Below are 19,808 nucleotides of genomic sequence, written 5' to 3'. Positions count from 1 at the left end.
AGATCACATCAAGACAGTGACGTTTATTTGATGGCTTATTATTATTATTATGATGATAATTATTTATTATGTAACACACACTCCATACATGCCATTTCAGATGGTGGCCTGAAGCGACTGCCTGAGGAAATACAGCTACTGTTTAAATAAATAAATAAGCATATTTTTGTGACATCATTGATCATTAATAAAATCAACCAATCAGGACAAGAATGTACAGCCGAGTCTGCAGCAAAAACAAGTTCACAGCTGCAATTAAGTAAAATTCTGGTAAAAGAAATCAGCTCACGTACGGCAGATGAAATTTAAGTAAAGCAACCACATGTATAATCAAATAAATGTTAAAGATGATTCAATATAAGGCAAATATATGATGATCTCACACAAAACAGAGTGCTATTATAAGAACAAACTCTCGGATTTAAAACGGGTTAAAGGGCAAAATATATGGGAGTGCATATAAAACCAATGAAAAATGATGATACCAAAATAGAATCAATGAAATCAATTTAAAACACCACAAAGTTTCAATAAAAAGCAAAAATGTAAAAGTTGGACACTTTAACTTGCCCACAGATGTGTATGTATATGATTTAGCATGGAGAATGATTTGGTGCATAAAGCAGTTTGAGACATGTTGTGATGTAAGAGATATAAATAAACTTGGACTCCTAATGAGACTTAACTTGAGCTCCACAGCCCTGAAAGCAGCCACACACTGTCAGAAAACACGGTGCAGGAAGGCACCAGAAAGGGTTTCAGACACGCCGGGGGAGGGCTGTGCCTCCGTTCACCTGCACGTCACACACTCCAACACACACTCCAACACACACTCCAACAACAAACGTGTACCAGAGTGTTTCCTTGAAAAGCTGCAGGTCTGTGAGTGGCCCTGACGTCTGAGCGGTGTGTGTAAACGCCTCCGTGTCTCCATTAGGATTCATTATGCAGCCACCGCTCTGATTAGAATTTATTAGACAGAGTCAGATACAGTGTGTGTGTGCGTGTGTGTGTGTGTGTGTGTGTGTGTGTGTGTGTGTGTAGCGTGCAGCAGGAAAATAGGTCACACATCTTCTACAATCTAACAGGTTTATTTATGGGCGGCCGCACACACTCACACACACACACACACATGCACATATAGTACACATAAACACCTTCACATAAAGGCACAAATGCATGCATGAATGTTCCCACGTACACCCACACACACACCTACACCCTCCCCTCCCCTCCCCAAACACACACACATACAGTATATATGTTTGCAGGCACACACATGCACAGGCACACCCTGTGCACAACACCCTTATTATCTTTGTCACACACACACACACACACACACACACACACACACACACACCATGAATAGGCTCAAATATTGTACTGTAATGGTATCGTTAATTGAATGCAAATTAGCAATAGGAACACAGATCAGGCAGCACACTTACATGTGCGCACATCCCATACACTCACACACACACACACACACACACACACACACACACACACACACACACACACACACACACACACACAGAGAGAGAGAGAGAGAGAGAGAGAGAGTAATGTTATGCAGTATGCACTGTAATGATATCTTTAATTGACTAATTAACATTTCACACATTGAGTGTGAAATCACACACATCTCACACACACACACACACACACACACACACACACACACACACACACACACACACACACAAGGCTTAATGACATATTGTCAGAGCCTGCACTGTAATATCTTTCTTACAGGAGTGAAAATACACGTGCGCGCACGGGCACGCACGCACACACACACGGAGTTTATTTATTGATGAGCATCATGCTGGCCGGGGTGCACATCGTGCCCGCGGAGGGCACAGATCACATGTGAGGGTGCAGCGGTGCGGCAGCGGCCGGGCTCGGCGACCTGTGCCTGGCTCTACCCGGAACCATTATGCAGACAGGAAACTACCATTTTAACGCTAGCAGCCTCAGCAGCAGCGGAGCAGCCGTCGTCCACAGACGGGGGGACACTAAAAATTGACACGGGGCGGAAAACACTCAGCCGATGAAAAGGAAGGAAAAAATACGACGGAAACAAAAGGAGAGGGCCGTTTCGGTGAAAAGGAGGAGTGCGCCGCTTGACCGATAGGGCTTTTGCCTCAGACAATGGACATATCGGGCCGAGGCAGCGGAAATAGTTTTTGTTAGCGAGTCGAAAACAGCCCTCCCGGGCCGATGGAGAGGCAGGCCTTTCAAAGTATTTTTCCATGGATGAAGAAAAAGGCCCCGCTGACATGCAGTAGGGACCCCATTCTCACAGCACACTCCCCGCTCGTTGTTTTTACATTTTTACCCCCATGTTTTTAATTTTTTCCCCGACCCAGCCTTCGTGTGCTACCAGGTAAAAACAAAAACAAAAGCCGTTTCCAGCAGGAACGTTAGCCCCGCTAGCCTGGCTAGCATGCTAGCTCTCAAGCTAGCCGCTGCTAATAGCCGAGCTAGCATGCTGTTAGCGTCGGCTAGGCTATGCAACCTCCTTTATGTCCCTCCAGCTATTTCTCGCTGTTGTAAAGCCATCACACACACATTACCTTACAGGAAAACACCCGGCGTGGAGTGAGGGTTTACAATCGGGTGTAATGCATGAGGTTTGCGGCTTCATCTCGCCGTGAAAGTAGCGATAAGTTAGCGTTTTGCCCGTTACCTGAGCTAAGTGATTGATTAATGCTAGGATACCCCCGGTGCGTGGTAACAGTAATTTGTTTCCGTCTGACCTGCTTATCCAGCGCTACATTTCTTGCAGATTTCGACCTGAAGAAACCAGTTGTTGACGGAGAAAGCAGACCGTGGCCCCTTTTTTTTCCACACAACACAAGAGAAGAGAAGCAGCGAGTGAAAACTACAAACTGGGGCTAAAGTTGGTGAGTTGCAAACAACACGGAATCAGTCGCTGTGCAACTTGTCAAACTAAAGCGCCCGTCATTAACTGGCACTTTTCTCGTGTTTTCATGTCATCACGATCAGTTTCAGTCTTATAATTCGGACACAGAGAAGATGCATGACTAGAGCATGCGGTATTTGCAGCCTTCGGTGAATTTGTGCATGTATTGCATGGTGTTTTCCTAAATGCATGCAGCTGTGTTTTTTACACTAATGGATGACAGGATCAACTGGTCTGTATGAGTGTGTAGGTGCAAGCAGCTGGTTTAGGTTTATTTCTAAATGAGATGCCCACTTTAAAAAAAAAAAAAAAAAAAAAAGTGACACTTGCTTTTACAAATCAGCCATGCAACATCCATGACTGATTTCAGATTTTTACTGATACTGAACTAAGAGCTTGAACTCGTAGTTTTCTCCTAAAATGAAATCATGGATTCATCATGTTGTCAGGAATATCATCATGCTGTCTCCCAGCAGATAAACAATAAGTTTAGCCATTGTGCATGTCAGTATTTCATAATTTTGTCAGTGCATTTTAAGATATTGTATCCATCAGTGTAGTTGTGAAAATATGCTTAAATAACATGCTGGGTTCACAATTATCCCAGTTACGGCATTCCAGCATCAGAAATTAATGCTGAAACATCACGTTTCAAACTCTTATTGCTTTAGTGCTGTTAACGTAGCTCTGTATTGGCAAGTAGACTAACAAATATAAAGACGCAAGCCATGTCCTATCAGTTTATTTTCATTCATTTTGACGTAACACATTAGGAATGGTTAATGGGAATGGCAAAATTGAAAGAAAAAAAAAACGTACTCAATTTTTCATAAAAAAATGTTTGTGCTGGCTTGAGATTTGCATGTTTTTGCCCAAAAAGAGTTTGGGCATGGAAACATTTTATTTTGCATCAAAATGATGAGTTAGCAGGGAGCGATTCCTCTGTCAGGCAGCGAACGCGGCAGGTTCATGCTGAACTGTGACCTGACCTGAACAGGTGTGGTGTGGTGGATCACCTCCCCCAGCTGTCAAAGAGCCACAGCCATTGTTCTGGCAGTCTAATACAGACCGCCGATTTTTAATACCGACGTCATTTGAGTGTATGCGCCCTGCAGCCGTGAGGAACTGAGTGATTTTTGGGCTCTAAATAATCCTGAACTTGAACTTGGAGGCGTTCACTGGGACTCGTATCATACCTGATCTAAACAAAATGAGCCGTTGCGCTGCCTCTCCCGTGTCTCTTGGCTGCATTCGATCAGCCATGAACACTGAGGACTGTAATGGCTACTCCTCCCATAGCGAGCAAGTCTCTCGGCCTCGTCATCCTCTGTTTAGCCATGGGGATTTGATTACATCGTATTAAAGCGTCATTTTCGGATAATTCATAGCATAACGCAGTTAATGGGAACCCACATTCATTCGCATTTTCTTTTATTGGGTTTTCAAAATGCGCTTAAAATATGCGAAACATTTTGGAGGGAAACACAGCTGTTGACTGTGCTTTTGTTGCTCATACCAGCATCATGCACCCCTGCCTTGTACAGTGTCAGCGACAGACAGATGTTTGCTTAGTTTTCATTGAAATTGATAACTGTTGGAGGAAAGTGTTGCCCTGTTGCTCTGTATGCATGTTTAAGGTTGTTTAACCCACTAGTGCCTCACCTAGCACTTACCTGACTAAACTGCTCCCACCTGTTTGACACCAGAATAAAGTCGCTTCAGGTGGAACAAGTTAATAAAACGAGGAGTGGATCATCCTTTACAAAAATTACTGCTGATGTGAAAGTGTGCAGGGTCACTGAAGTGAACGTCCCTCACAAATAAGTTACATCTGTGCGTATGGAGGCATATCTGTTTGTGAATTATTAACCCGTGAGTTTCAGGCAGTGCAGAAACTCCTTTAAATTTAGTTTAGGATCCAGGTGTTTTTTTATTCTTTTTTTTTTTTTTTTTTTTTTATATTCAGCATCAAGGATTTTCTATTGATTTTTATCCCCTGAGGCAGAATTGTCTTTGCTTGCTGGCAACGTCTTGTTCAAGGACACTTCAGCAGGACAGATGCTTGCCGTCAGGGGGATTTGAACTCAGTTCTTACTGTTGAAGGACAACCCTCCCACCCCCCCTCCTCTTTTTGTGCCAGTGCCTCTCTCAGTGCAGGTTTCGGTCATCCAGAGCCCTGCTGCTTTTCCGTCCTTCTAGCTGGCGTCCCAGGTCTGAAATCATTCTCTGATTAGATGGCTAAAATAAACCGGCGAGGCTCTGAGTCCTGAGGAGCAGGACCGACAGCCACTGCTTTTTCTTACCCTGCGGCTCAGTGGAAACGACACACGGCAGTCTGAATGCTGTCTGCAGCCTGTAGTTTATATCCTCACATTGTCAAAATCCATTTTTTCCCTCACCATTGCAGTACATCTTATGACTTTCTTTCCTCAGAATATCACAGTGTGGGCCTGGGCTGTGATTTTAACATCTGTTTGGTGTGGACTGATGAAGCCTTTTCCACAGTTACTCCGCGGGGGGTCTTTGTGCAGTGTGTGGCCATTACAGCTGAATGACTTTAGACTAACAGGCGGATTATTGTGCTAATTGGTTGATTGTCTTCCAACTTTGTTTTTATGCGGTTCAGTTTGGAGAAGTTTGGCCTTTGTTCACAAATGTTTGCTTTTTCTTCCTCCAAAGCAGCCTGTAGATCCATGTGTGATCCATGTTTTTTTTTTTTTTTTCAATAGCAAACTGCCAAAAAACACACACGTTATCTCTAGAAATTGATTCCCAGAATAATGTTGAGGAAGGCTGCCTATAAGAAGAGGATGTGCCACCCACAGAAACATTTTATTTTTCACTTTCTAACCTTCAGGTTGTTGTATGGACAGAAATATCTTCATTCTCAGTATCGCCATTGGCTCACTTCGCCTTGGCAGTTCTAGCTTCCATTAAGACTCTCTCCCTCTGCAGATTTCTGAATAAAAATCCACAGATATAAACCCAACCCAATCTTTAAATAAGTAACAGCTGGTCCTCGGAACATTTTGAACTGTTCAGAAAGACCCGGTGTAGATGGGGGTGCAGTTTCTGTTTCGTAACTTAAAGGTTATTTGGACGGGCAAGATCAGCCTACATTGTGCGAGTCCCAGGAGCCGCCCGGCCATTCATTGTCTATGGAGCAGCTTGAGGCTGTGCAGCAGCATGATACCACACGTTGGAGATGCACTCTGTCTTGTTTCTGTGTTGGAGGGCAGAGTTGTTCATGTGCACCAACACTGAGTGGGCTGTGCAGAGCCAGAACAAAAAAAAAAAAAAAAAAATGTCAGAATTAACATTGGATCCTGTTTTTAAAGGGATATGCCACCCAAAATCAAAACAAAACAGATTTTTTCAGTTCCTTTCTTTTCGCTTCTGTGTGACAAGAACATTCAAGTTGAATTGCAGGTCAATGGCCCACAAAATAAACAATCAGCATTTTTGCTTCTAGTAAAGCAGCGCCACTTAGACACAGTTTATCATGGGCTGGGACGTATTTTGTTTGAGATGGGATTGTGTTGTATTTTTATTTATTTATTTTTTTTAGTTTAAGTGAGAAAATGTAAATCCATCAGGCGCTGATTCAGTGCTGTCAATGACATGACAGACCTTATTAATATATATATATATTTTAAATCAGAGGAACACATTCACTCTTTATTTAAAACAAAAAAATTTGAACAGGAAACAAAACGGGACCATTATCACCAAAAATAATTGAAAATGCTGTCTGCTTAACAGCTGGAATCAGACTTTTTTTTCCATAAATGATAATTACTTTATTCATCTTTGCTATGGTGTTAGGTTGCACAGTATATTCTGGCAGTATTACCATGGTTACCATGCTCTCCACAATGAAATTTGTGACCAGGGAGCACAAAGGTGGCAAGCTAGTTAGCATACTAGCCTGCCCGAGGAGCTTAAACTGAATTATTTTTGACTAATCTGATATTTTAGCTGCACAGATTATGTTATTCCTTACTGTCTTACAGAAGTTAGTCATTCATTGTCGAATAAACTCGTCTGGAGATGGCATTTTCACTAAGGTGGAGCTGATGGGACATGAGCATCATTTCCAACACATTTCACACCCAGAGGGAGAGATGCAGTGTGGGTATAATTCGGGGAAGTCCTGAATTTTAGCCCCAAGTGTCAGACTGCATATTTTGTCAAGCTGGTATTTACAGTTTCACCAGTTTTCCCCTTTTGCTGAAGGGAACATCAGCAGTCGGTGTTTAGGAAGTGAGGACGATGTTTCTCTCACTTCTTCTGCCCACATTTTCCCAGCAGAGACTCAGAGCTGCACCTCTCGCCTCGCCGGCTCACTTGTGACTAACAGGTGAAGCTGCCACCACAAAGTAGTCTGCTGCCATCATGCACTTTTAATTTTTTTTTTTTTTTTTTACCTTATCAATTTCCAGCAGGCAGCATGAATTTATTCTTAGAAGTCGTGGCAACACTTTGCAGCACATCACCTCGCCATCATCTCGCCTGGCAGAGGTGATGTTTCAATTATTTTTATGTTTCCTTTCCCATTTACTCTCTATCCGCTCTTGTTTTCCTGCTCCTTGCCCATTTTCTCCCTCTGTTTTGTCTCGTCCTGACGACGTTCTTAATAAAAATCTGCACACACTCAGCTCCTCATGACACATGGTTTGGATACACCAGGTGTTGGCTGTTAAGTATTTCAGTATCATATGTAATTCTATTAATTTAACAGTTCATTAGTCTTTACTCATAATGTGAGATAATTAAGGCCAAACTGTGCAGAGTTGCTCACAAATAGTTTTCTTTCTTGTGAATGTGGGCGGTGGAGTCATGTCGTCTCAGACACACAGGTTTCATCCTGAGCCGTCTTCACCATCAAGTTCACTGGTTACAGCAGTTTGACAAATAGGACCTGCCTGGATAAATATATCATAATTTATGAACAATTGTCCTGTAATTGAAAGCATATTGTCTTGGAGGTGGCCTGTGGTCACTTTCCCTGTTTTAGAGTACACAGCGACTAAATGAAGATAATACAAACACTGCATATTGTTTCATGTTTATTTCCATAATGAATCAGACATATGTATCCTGAAGCATTCAAAGTTCCTTTCACTGGAACTAAGGGGCCAAGCCCAGCTCCTGAAAAACAACCCCACACCATAATTCCTCCTCCACCAAATTTCACAGTCGGCACAATGCAGTCTGAAATGTACCGTTCTCCTGGCAACCTCCAAACCCAGACTCGTCCATCAGATTGCCAGATGGAAAAGCGTGATTCATCACTCCAGAGAACGCGTCTCCACTGCTCTAGAGGCCAGTGGCGGCGTGCTTTACACCATTGCATCCGACGCTTTGCATTGCACTTGGTGATGTGTGGCTTGGCTGCAGCTGCTCGGCCATGGAAACCCATTCCATGAAGCTCTCTGCGTACTGTACTTGGGCTAATCTGAAGGTCATATGAAGTTTGTAGCTCTGTAGCAATTGACTGTGCAGAAAGTCGGCGACCTCTTTGCACTATGTGCTTCAGCATCCGCTGACCCCTCTCCGTCACTTTACGTGGCCTACCACTTCGTGGCTGAGTTGATTCTGTATTATTGTCGGCACAAATTGATTTACTGTGTTTTTGCAGAATTAGTTTCTCAAAAGATGTATAACTTCACAACCTTAGATTTAAATAATTGTCTAATTGTTTTATTTGCAGTTTCTATTTTCACAATTAATCGGAAATTGTTGGTATACAGGCTATACGTGGGCATTTACCTTAGCTCATAATGGTTGGGTGGTACCCCTTCATTATGTTATAATGCAGTATTTGAAAATGTCGGACATGCCAGTTTAATTACTGTACTATTTAGATCCCATTTTCTATTGAAATACCACATGCTGCTTACTGCATGGTATTTTAATGGCGGGGGTCACGTGTTGCTGTTTTGAAGAAATGAAGAAGAGGACAGCAGCAGCTGTCAGGCAGTTATCTGGGTTCGTCTTTGACGATACCAGGAAGCCGGCTGATTATTAAGTTGTATGCGAGCGTTGCCTAAAAAGTGTTTTACAAATGGATGGAAACATGATCCAGTGCCGAGCGCTTTCCAGGAATCTCCAGAGAATGTCCAGCGTTGCACAAAAGTACTTGTGCAACAGGCGCCGTGGTTTGGTCTTTATTATGAAGGGGAAGTGTTGACCCCGTTTCCACCCAGCGTGAGCCGCCACTGTCAGCATGTTTGTATTTTTAGCAAGAAACCTGAAGGTGTAGTAGTTGATATAAGGCTGTTTTTGTTTAGATAATAAGACTACTTGGTTGGGATCCTTCTAGGTGTGGGCATGTGTAGAGTTGAGTGCCCTGTTTCCATCACATTCCCAGATTAAAAATTCTGGATTTGCATTTTAATGCCAGGAAATCAACAACTAAGCTATAAACAACTGCAGCATTAATTTTGACAAATCGGTTTGATTATTCAAACAAACCAACACTGAACACTGGCAGCCTTAACACCTGATCTGGGAAATCTACTGGGTTGTTTTACGGCTTAACACAGGAAGAGGGCGCTGTTCTCACAAGATCATCTTAAATTATGTCAAAGGTGGCTCAACTTGTTCACAGTTAATTTGACAATGACAGTTGTGTTCAGATGGGTTACAGGTTGCACCTTCACATAGTGGAGAAATCTATAAGGTCCAAAAAGATGAGACATTATTTTTCCTCAAATTAAGACACAGTCAAAAACATCAGTATTCTCATTTTAGCTGTGATCTATGTAATAATCCCTGTAGATGAATTCCAGGTTTTTGTGAGAGAGACGGTATTAAGATGTTTGGATTAAAGTAAATGGTAAATGTGATCACAAATTCTCAGACAAAGGAATCTGTAATCCTTTTTTATCCTAATAATCCACCTCTCAATCTCATGCCGGCTCACTCCAAAATCATCTTTGATATTTCATACCCAAATCACCTGGACTGTGCACTGTTTTTTTTTTTTTTTTTTTGGTATTCTCAAAGTGAATTAGTGAAGGATGATAAACTTCAGAAATAGTTTATTGCTGTATAAGAGGGACTAGCACATTTTTTTTAATTTAATGTGCCACAGTTTGACAAAACACGCTGCCACTCTGTCACATCAGGTGTCACAAACGCACAAACGTCATTTCAGAGCCAAACTCTTGATTTCCCACAACGGAGGAGAGTTCAGTCTGTCCCGCTGAACAAGCGTGCTCTGCCGTCTCCCCAAAACAAGAAAGAACTGTTTGTCCTACCGTTTACAGCTCCATGGAGGAGAAAGTGGAAAAGACGTCTCAAGATAGCGGTGTCAGTGCCTCGGATGTTTATCACGTGCTCGGAGGGAACGTGCATCAAACACTGTTCTCGTTCATTAATGTTTTTGCATGTAACTCTGTCTTTGCGATGTACAGTGCTCAGGGGAGTTACAGTATGCAGTGTTTAGGCAGCACAGAGGCCAGCCATATTTTCTGTCTAACATTAGACTACACTGTCAAACAAAGGCTGAAGTTTTGACATACGGTTTCAAACAAGCCCTCGATTGGTCGATTATTTTGATGTTGTGATGATAATGTAGGATTAACTTCATCAGATATTGACACAGGAGATTTTTAACATATAGTCATCAGTAGTGGTGTAGCAGATCACAAAACTCAAAGTTTGGATTATATCACAGTGATTGAGTCATGAATCAATTTTTTTTGGATCAGTAAAAAAAAGAGAGAGAGAGAGAGGAATCTCCTTTCAACCCTGTTTGGTTGGTTCAGTTCCTGTATTTCTAGGTCTGTGGCAGAGTGACTGCATGTCTCAACCAGCTCAGCCAGGCATGCCATATGTTGCTTTTTACAGGACCAAGTGAGGAAGTAAACAGTAGGCAAGTTTTGTTTCACTATGATGGTCCAGTTTTGCCAAGTAATCCACGGTTTCCATGCGTGCCAAGACGAGGAGAAGTCGAGGAAAATAATAGAACAGGTAGAGGAGTCCGCTGGGTCGCTTTACTGTGATGTCCCCTTTTAAAACAAACAAAAAAAGACATCACTCATGCCATGTCACGGTATTAAGGTATCCACAGTTCCAGATGTTACCTAGTCTCACTTAGTGAGGTTGAAATATCACACAGCTCTAAATCAGACAGGGAGAAATGAAGCAGGAACAAAATGGCATGAGTTAGGAATTTGCAGCATGTGAGATCTTTCCATTGGTTTGACAAGGTAGCAGCTCAGCCTGCACAGTTTATCTTCAAGGTCGACGCCTTCCATAGCCTGAATAAAGGATTTCACCAAAACCTGACCTCGGTAGTAGTAACAATAAACTGTATTTGATTGATTACTGTTAGAAATTGCGTTTTTTTTTTTTTTTTTTTTCTTGTACTCCCTGGCACAGAGAGGTCAGAGGTCAGGCTCAGTTACAGTACAGAAACCAGGGACCTGGTAGACACACTTCCTGGTAGACACAAACCTCTGCTCCCACTGTAACATAGTCCAAAGATGTGTGTTTTGACTTTAGACCTGTCAGGGTCAAGAAAGGGGGAAATTGCTAAAATATTTTTGTAGCACTACTGCAGGGACTGTCGGGGAGCACGTCTGTGATACTCTTTATTTTTGTGAGGAAGAGTGTCAGTGTTCCCATACACAGTAAAGAAATGGAAAATAAATATATATCTTTACTAAGCGCTCCCAAATTTCAGTTTCCTAATTGAAATTTTTAATGGGATGATGATACTCAGTCACTGTAAAGTCGCTAGAGCATCTCAGCCAAATTCGTAAACTGCCAGAAGATTGAATGTCAGAATAAATAATGAGTACAGGCAGCACAAGACTGCATAATTGCATAAAAAAGGCTGTGTTCATCATATTCTTGTCAAGTTCATGACAGAGCTGAACATATTGCCTGTTTACAGTAGTAATTGGATTGCAAAATTGCTTGCATTTTGGGTTGGGTTGGGTTGCTTTAACACTTGACATTTTTGCGTCCTTTGAGACATTCAGTAACCCTGTTTTGAGGCAGTGACGGCACTAAAAGGGATGAATTGTACAAAATCAGGGCCCATTTCATTTCCTTAAAACTATTTATTTCTTTATCCATCTGTTCTGTTTTATTTGACCATAACAATTGCCATTTTTTTATATGTCTGTTTTCTTCTTTCTCCTCAGATTCTGCCAAGAATTGCAAAACGGGACAGAAAAAGAAGTGAAGCTATGGTGCATCTTCCGTCAAAATAACTGAAGCACTCAACTCTATATGACCTCTGGAGCTGACCAAACTAACCCTAAAAAAACACCATCAACACACTTGCAGTTTTGGAACCAGAAATCCCTCTTTCTAAGAAACACTACAAACTTTTTTGCATCTAATTATTTAGTATATTTCCTATTTATAACACATTTTATAACACGTCCCAGAAGCACTTGAGAGCTTCACTCTTTTCACTGAGTTGAAGTATTAGAGATTTATTGGGGTTCATGTGAGGAAAATCTGATAGTGGATGGTTGGGGGTATTGGGCAGGAAAATTTCCTTAAGTCCAATCCTAAAATAGTGCAACTTTAGGGGTTTTGTTGTTGTTTTCAACAACAAGAAAAATAAATCAGGGCGTAACAGTGGCGCCGGGACACCTTCCCATACTTATTGTGGGAAATGTTCCAGTTCAGCAAGTACCCCATGGACATTTTAGAAATGCTAAGTGGACACCAAGCCCATCAGTTCAAAGGCCTTGGATTAGAACGACAACTGAGCCACCAACAGCAAGTCCAGCTACAGCATCAACAGCAGCTCCAGCAGCAGCATCAGCCCACTGCTGACACCTCTGGGAGTCTCCTGTCTGGACTTGGACTCGGGTCCCTTCAGGGGTCTCGAAGCAACGCCTTTGCTGATTCGTCGTCCATCTTCGCCAAAATGAGTGCCCCTCCCCCACCCATCTCCCACCAAAGCCAGTCATCCTCTTCGTCTCACAGCTCCAGGAAGTCCAGTAAGATCAGCAGCAGCAGTAGCAGCGGGAGTGGGAGCTCCTCCTCGGGGTACCCCCAGTTTTTACGCCCGTTTCACCCAGCGGAGGCGGCGCTGGCACAGGAGCAGCTCCATTCTGGGATGGGACGTTTTGACTTTGGTGGGACCAGCAGCGGGAGCAGCGCAGGAGTCATTGGAGGTGTCGTTGCCTCCGCTCCTCCACCTCCCCCACTGCACCCCGGCCTCTCTGTCCCCCAGCCCTCCCCGGGTCCCTCCTCTTCGTCCCCTTCTCCCTCCACCTCTGCCTCTGCCTCCAATAACCCCTCAGGCAGTACAGCCGTACCCCTAGTCGGTCAGTCAGATCCTCGCAGCTTGCACCAGCAGTTCAGCTGCATGCTTGCTGCCAACCAGTACTTCCTGTCCGGCGTCCCAACCAACAGCAGCCTAGAGCAGTTCCTAGTCCAGCAGGGAACTCACAACCACTTGGGCCTGGGCCTGGGCCAAGGGGCCACAGAGTCAAACTCGGCGCTCGCCCCTCCCCCAGCCCTCCACTCCTCTCACAGCCACAGCCACACAGCTCCACAGCCACAGCAGCAACAGCAGCAGCTGGCCCCTCATGCCTTATCTCATCCACACAGCCATACTCACCACCCCCACCCTTTACACCCGGCCCCCCAGCCTGCCCCACTGGGCGGCTTTGATTTCCAAGGCATTCCGGTCCTCTCTTCCAACCAGATAGCGTCTTTAATGCAGCAAGAGGCCGGTCTCCCCCTCCCTCTGCCCCTCCATCTCTCTCTCTCCAAAGACGAGGCATCAAAGACGGGGGACAGCTCCTCTGCCTCAGTTTCAAGTGGAGGGAGCAGGAGAAAGAAAGCGATGGCTGGCTACCTCCCCCAGAGGAAATCGGATGGTGGTAGCCACAGTCACAGCAGCCACAGTAGTCACAGTCATAGCCATAGCAGCAGCAGCGTTAGTAACTGCCATAACAGCAGCTCGAGTGGGCACAGTCAGAGCTCATCGTCAGGCCTTGTGGGAGGGGGATCTGGGGGTGTTGGGATAAGCGGCATCGGAAGCGAGCCACAGCATTCCTCTCTCCTCTCGTCATCCTCCCAGCAACAGTCGTCCTCCACTGTCTCCTCCTCCTCTTCATCTGCCCCTCCTTCCTCTAACTCCACCTCAGTGCTTGTAGCCAATGGTAACCAACAACTGCCCAAACCCCAAGAGAGCCACAATGCTTTGGGGTCCTCTGGTTCGTCCAGCCAGCCTGAACCAGAACCCCTTTACCATTGTGGTGAATGTGGCAAAACATTCACCCACCTCTCCAGCCTTCGTCGCCACCTTCGCAGTCATGGCTTAACACCTGAAAGCCAGAGCAGGAAGTCGAACCGTAACTCCCCCAGCCCTGAAAGGATATTCTGCTGCGGCGAGTGTGGAAAGGGATTCAAAAAGAGGGGTCACCTGCTTCAGCACAGCGTCACCCACTCCCAAAATCGGCCTTTTGTTTGCAGCATCTGCCAAAAGTCTTTCAACCGTCGTGAGTCACTAACAAGGCATGAAAAGATTCATGATGAGAAGCCGTTCCGCTGCCCGGCATGTGGGCGTTGCTTCCGTGAAAGTACCTCTCTTCTCAACCACGCTGCCTCAGGCACCTGCGGCAAACCTCCCCGCAGCTCAAAGAACCGGACCAGCACTGGAGGGAGTGGAACATCCAACCCGAGCAGCAACAGCAAAATGGGAAGCAGTGCAGATGGGCCGGGTATGGCTAATGACAAGTATGCTACAGATTATTCCAGAAACCGTTACCAGAGCCAGTCGTCCTATAGCAGCGGGGTAGACGACTACAGGCGATCGCAGTCTTCGTCTCTGTATTCCTCAGAAAGTTCCCTGGGCAACGGCATGGGCTCCCAGACCCTCCGGAAAGCTCCTTTAGCCCCAACTCTCCATCCTCACCCCCAGAATCAGCAACAGCAACAGCATCACCATCACCAACCACCACAACAGCAGCCCCACCTCCCCCTCTCCTCCCTGTTGGATGATTCAGAGGACGAGGTCACCAGCAGTGCCATGTCTGCCATCGCCGCCGCAGCTGCGGCTTCTTGTGATATCAACACAGAGAGCCGAGAAGGAGAAAGGAGGGATATCATAGGAGGCCTCTTGGGAGGGCTAGGCTTCGGGAACATGGGCGGGCCGTCATCCACATCTGGCAGCCTTAGCGGCTCCACCATTCCTCTCACCCACCCCACCCAGCCCCACACTAAGCCCAAGAGGCCGAGGAAACCCAGGGAGAAGAGGGACCCAGGGACCATAGTCAGGCGGAGGAGGAGCCCAGCACCTCCAGGGGATGGGTCAGAGAGGCCGTATGGATGCCAGATTTGTGGCAAGCGCTTCAGGAGGGCAGAGACCCTGCGTCGCCACAACCGTGTCCACACAGGTGAGAAGCCTCATGCCTGTGATGTATGTGGGAAAATGTTCCGCGAGCCCTTCCACCTCACCAAGCATCTGACCGTACACTCGGGACAGAAGAATTACAAGTGCAATCTGTGTGGGAAGGTGTTCGCCTATGCTCAGAGCCTGGTGAGACATGGGAAGTTGCACAGAAAAGGGGAAATTGACAATGAGGGGAGGAGAATCAAAGGTGCTGCCGCGGCCATCAGTCAGGTGGCCAATTCGGGAAACTCTGACTACTACTCCTACTCCCAGGGAGAGAAGTCTCCAACATCTGGCACCCCCTCCCAGAGGCTTTACACCTGTACAGTGTGTTGGAAATCATTCCGCCACCACTTTCACCTGACGGCACATCAACAAACCGTCCATGGCGGGGGAGTAGGACTAGAGAAGTCCTTTCGTTGCGAAGTATGCGGCAAAGCCTTCGCCTACTCCAACAGCTTAGTCCGGCACAAGCTTTCTCAGCATGGCATCGACCGCAGCGGCCAGCGTGTCACTCAGCCCCAGCCATCCGGATACCCTCCCCTTTTTTATGATTCCGGATCAAGTACCAGCTACGCTGGGGCGCCTCACATGCCGCAAGTGGCCTCTGGACAGCAGCACCCTTTTCACTACCGATCAAAAAACTACCAGAAACGGCATGGACAGACAAAAAAGCAACGGAAAAAAAAAAGGCGGGTGGTAATTCACAGCATCATGAGAGACGGGAAGCTGGTGGGCGTCCCACTGAGTAAAGCTACCCGCAGGAAGCTGCTTCTCCTGAGAAAAAAAAGAGGCAAACTGCAGGCCCAGCTTAACAGAAAAAAACTCCTGGCCCAGCTGAGGATCAGAGGCGGTGTAATGAAAGTGAAATCCTGGTGTGGAGGTGCTGTCAGAGTGACCGGGCTCACCTCCATGGAAGTCCCCGTTAAGCGCTTTCCCTGCCCAATCTGCCCCAGTACCACATACGCCATGCAGGCCTCTCTGCTGATACACCATGCCATAAGGCATCCACCAAGAAACTCAGGCCGCCACGCCCGTCTGAAGTGCCAGGTGTGTGGAAGACGCACCAGCTCATTACACAAAGCACTCAAACACAGGGGCCACCATCTAAAGCAAGCTGCGTTCCAATGCCTCAAATGCCGACATCAGTTCTGGAACCCCAAACTTCTGGCCCGCCACAAATACTCCTGCCGGGGACTGTCCGGAGGAGGGAGTGGTAACTGGGGACTGATGAAGATGAAATCGCCGTCATCTCAAGACAGCAGCGGGCACCAGACTGACGGTGAAGGCCAGGTCAACTCACCGGTCCAGGTGTCGGTTCCAGTTCTGGTCCAGCCTGAGAGATCAACGGTTCTGACTGAGTACAGCCAGTAAAATTGTTTTCTAGACTAGATTGTTTTGACTGTTTGTTTTTCTTTTTTTTTAATAATACAAGAAACAAGCAAGAGTTAGCACGTTTTTAACAAAAAGAGCAGGGAGAAGGGGAGGTTTTAGTATAACTACCTTAATATCCCCACAAAACTCCCTGGAGAAGTCTGTATACAATCCTAACTTACTACAGCAGAGGTGGTTGACAAATTAGCTTGGACTTCTAAAGGCCCATAACCTGAAGCACCCATCCATCTCTGTGTCCTCTTCCCCAAAGGGGAAGGACCTCTAAGACCACGTGACTATTAAGAGTAGCACCTGTCTCTGGAAAAAAAAAAAAAATGCATTCATTCAATTTCCTTTGCTCCATTGTTTTGTTTTTCATGGGCAGTGTTTGCTCAAATTTTGGATGCATATTGTAGGAGTGAGTGCTTTTTTTATTTTTTATTTTTTACCAATTATGTTTTCACATTATTCACAGTTAAACAATATAGTCCGTCTGTTGTTCTGTATATGTGTTTCTTTGTTACCCCAGTGGAGACATTTTCTCTCCCTTTTTATATAAAGATGACGTCTGGCCTGAAGATGAATTGTCTGTTTAGAGAAAAAAAAAAAAATCCTGACCTGACAGTCTAAGAACCTGTCTCAACTGATGATGTTAATAGCTGACATTATTTTTTTAGTTGAAAGTTGACTTCTAGTGAATCTATTAACTCTATCACTTTTACAACAAAAAAGTGTCTTCTCTCAAAAGTGGCGAACCTGGTTGACGTGCTAAACTAAGAAAAAAAAAAAAAAGAAGGGGTTATGACTGAACTGAAGTGTTGGTGACCTTGTTTTAATGTACACTACTTTTGTCATTTTTAAAGTGGCGTGGGAAAACATACTGCGACTCAGAAACTGTTATGTGTTCAGGATTGGAAAAGGACAATGGGAACCACGGGAGTGTACTGTACAATTCGTATTATATTTTATTATATATTGATTATTTGCTGTTTTTTACTCCAAGTATCATTTCTTTTATCAATGTTGCTATTGTATGGGTGGGTGGGAACGAGTTGGGGACTATCTTTGTAAAACGGCGGGATGAATATATGTATCGATGTGATATTTTTTTCCCCTCCCTCTCCCCCTTTTACCCACTCCCTCATGCCACAGTTATGCCCAATTTTTGTAACAAAAGCGTGTACACATAGCTCATTACTTAGGTCCTGTTCAGCAGTGTTTTTTCCTTTTTCTGTAAAACAAAAACATGTAATATTATTACTAAATTACTATCCTTTTCTTTGCCTAAAAGTGAGTTGTTGAAAACCATCAAATCAAATAAAAAAAAAAAAATCTAAAACGTTAATATCCACTCTTGGTCATTTAAAGTTTTTTATTTGAGATTTCTTTAAACTTAGTTCACTTTGAACTTGATGAAAGACTCCAATTTTCCTCACGGTCCAAAAGTTGCAGCTAATGAATATTTTTCATTGTACATTAATCTGCTGATTGTCTTTGATTAATCATTTCATCTCCAAAATAATAAAACTATTGACAAATGCCCGTCACATGATCGCAGAGCCCAAAGTGATGCCTTCAAAGTTCTCGCTCAGTTTTTTTCCCCGTGTATGTAAACACCTGCATAAAGACAGCTTACATTTTCTAATGATATGAAACTGAGAAAAGCAGGTAATTTTAGCATTTATGAAGCTATAACTGAAGCTATAATCATTTTACTTAATAAATGACTAACGATTAATCGATTATCAATATTATAATCCTATTGATTAACGAACTAATTGTTTTGGCTCTATTTTACTACAGAGAGGTTTTTATCCAGCCTTCATCTTCCTAAGAGAAGGCTGTGTCGTTGGCTTACAAATTGCACTTTAAGTTTTAATTATAAATCGATTTGGTTGACCCTCAGCCCTGATTGGAAATAAAAGCTGCTTGATTTTACTGGGGGAAAAAAATTACTCAGCGCATCATGTTAATTATGGATAATGTTCCCACGAAGCGGGACGCCTGAATCACCAGGCGTGTTAACAGATAAATGGGATAATGGTTGTTTTCATTGCCCCTTTAGGCAACCAACAATTTGCCCGGTGCACAATACCGATCTCAGTGATGCAACTAAGATTTCACAGCGCCATGGAAACGGGATCAAATCAACACCGTTTCCACGTCCCTTGAGACGCCGGCGTCCATGCTGTCCATCAGCTGTGTGTGGTGCTGTCCACCCTGAAGTGCCTGTTCACACTCACACACACTCCCTCACTCACACACATGCACACACACATGCACAGCGCTGTTGACTCCATCCTCAAATGGAGGCCAGGTGTTGTGCACCTGGAGCCTGCAGTCACTGCTGCTTTCCTGTTACCCAGAATCCCCGGCGTCGGTCGGCGCCTCACATGCACTGGCACATGGCCTGCAGTGTGCTGCCACACAGCTGAGCTGAAGGCAACACAGTTTCTTACAGAACTGTTTACCACCTGAGAGCTCGGCTGAAGATATTTTCATGTATTTAAAATTTACCGTCTGAAAAGTGAGTTAAACTATATTTTCTTGTGTGTGTGTGTGTGTGTGTTTGTGTGTGTGTGGCACCTGAAAGCCGAGTTCAACAGCATCTTCCAGAGGTGACCTGTTCATTTGAAAGCTGAGATAAATGGTATTTTAGTGATACTGTACAATGCCATCCCAGCGTCTGACAACTGATTTTTTTTTTTCTTTACTAGTATCTACCATTTGAGAGCAGAGGTGAACAGTGTTTTTCTGTTTACCATCTTAAAGTTGAATTAGACTGCTTTCCCTACAAGTATTTGCCATTTGAAAGCAGGTGAATGTTACTTCTTCAGTAGCAGCCCAGCGTGATAACCTGGGTAGTAAACTGTGGAGAACAGTTACAGTTCTTTAAAATTATATTGTGTACTACAGAGATTTACGTTAATTACTTAACATTATGTAATTATTATACATTTGTGGATAAATATCAGATTAACACACTGGAATAAAACCACTGTAAACCAGCAGATCTATGCTCATGGGATCTGCCGGCTGAAAATTGAAGTTATAGAAAAAAGAAGAGGAGCCTGCTGTTAGCATGCATTTATTTTTTAATTTGATGTAACAAATCATGAGAAA

At 44.4% G+C, this 19,808-nt stretch overlaps 1 protein-coding gene across 1 annotated transcript; it reads left to right on the top strand.

Annotated features, from left to right (window-relative positions):
* The first annotated feature begins 1,874 nt into the window (after positions 1–1,874).
* LOC115367603 (zinc finger protein 865-like) lies at positions 1,875–18,030 on the top strand. Its single transcript, XM_030063416.1, has 3 exons — positions 1,875–2,392; positions 2,795–2,912; positions 12,094–18,030. Exon 3 carries the CDS (start codon positions 12,576–12,578, stop codon positions 16,683–16,685), a length of 4,110 nt encoding a protein of 1,369 aa, XP_029919276.1. The 5' UTR covers positions 1,875–2,392; positions 2,795–2,912; positions 12,094–12,575; the 3' UTR covers positions 16,686–18,030.
* The last annotated feature ends 1,778 nt before the right edge of the window (positions 18,031–19,808 follow it).

The sequence above is a fragment of the Myripristis murdjan genome, chromosome 11, assembly GCF_902150065.1.
Source record: "Myripristis murdjan chromosome 11, fMyrMur1.1, whole genome shotgun sequence".
NCBI classification, from domain to species: domain Eukaryota; kingdom Metazoa; phylum Chordata; class Actinopteri; order Holocentriformes; family Holocentridae; genus Myripristis; species Myripristis murdjan.
Note: the sequence above shows the minus strand (reverse complement) of the source record. Positions and strands in the feature narration are given on the sequence as shown.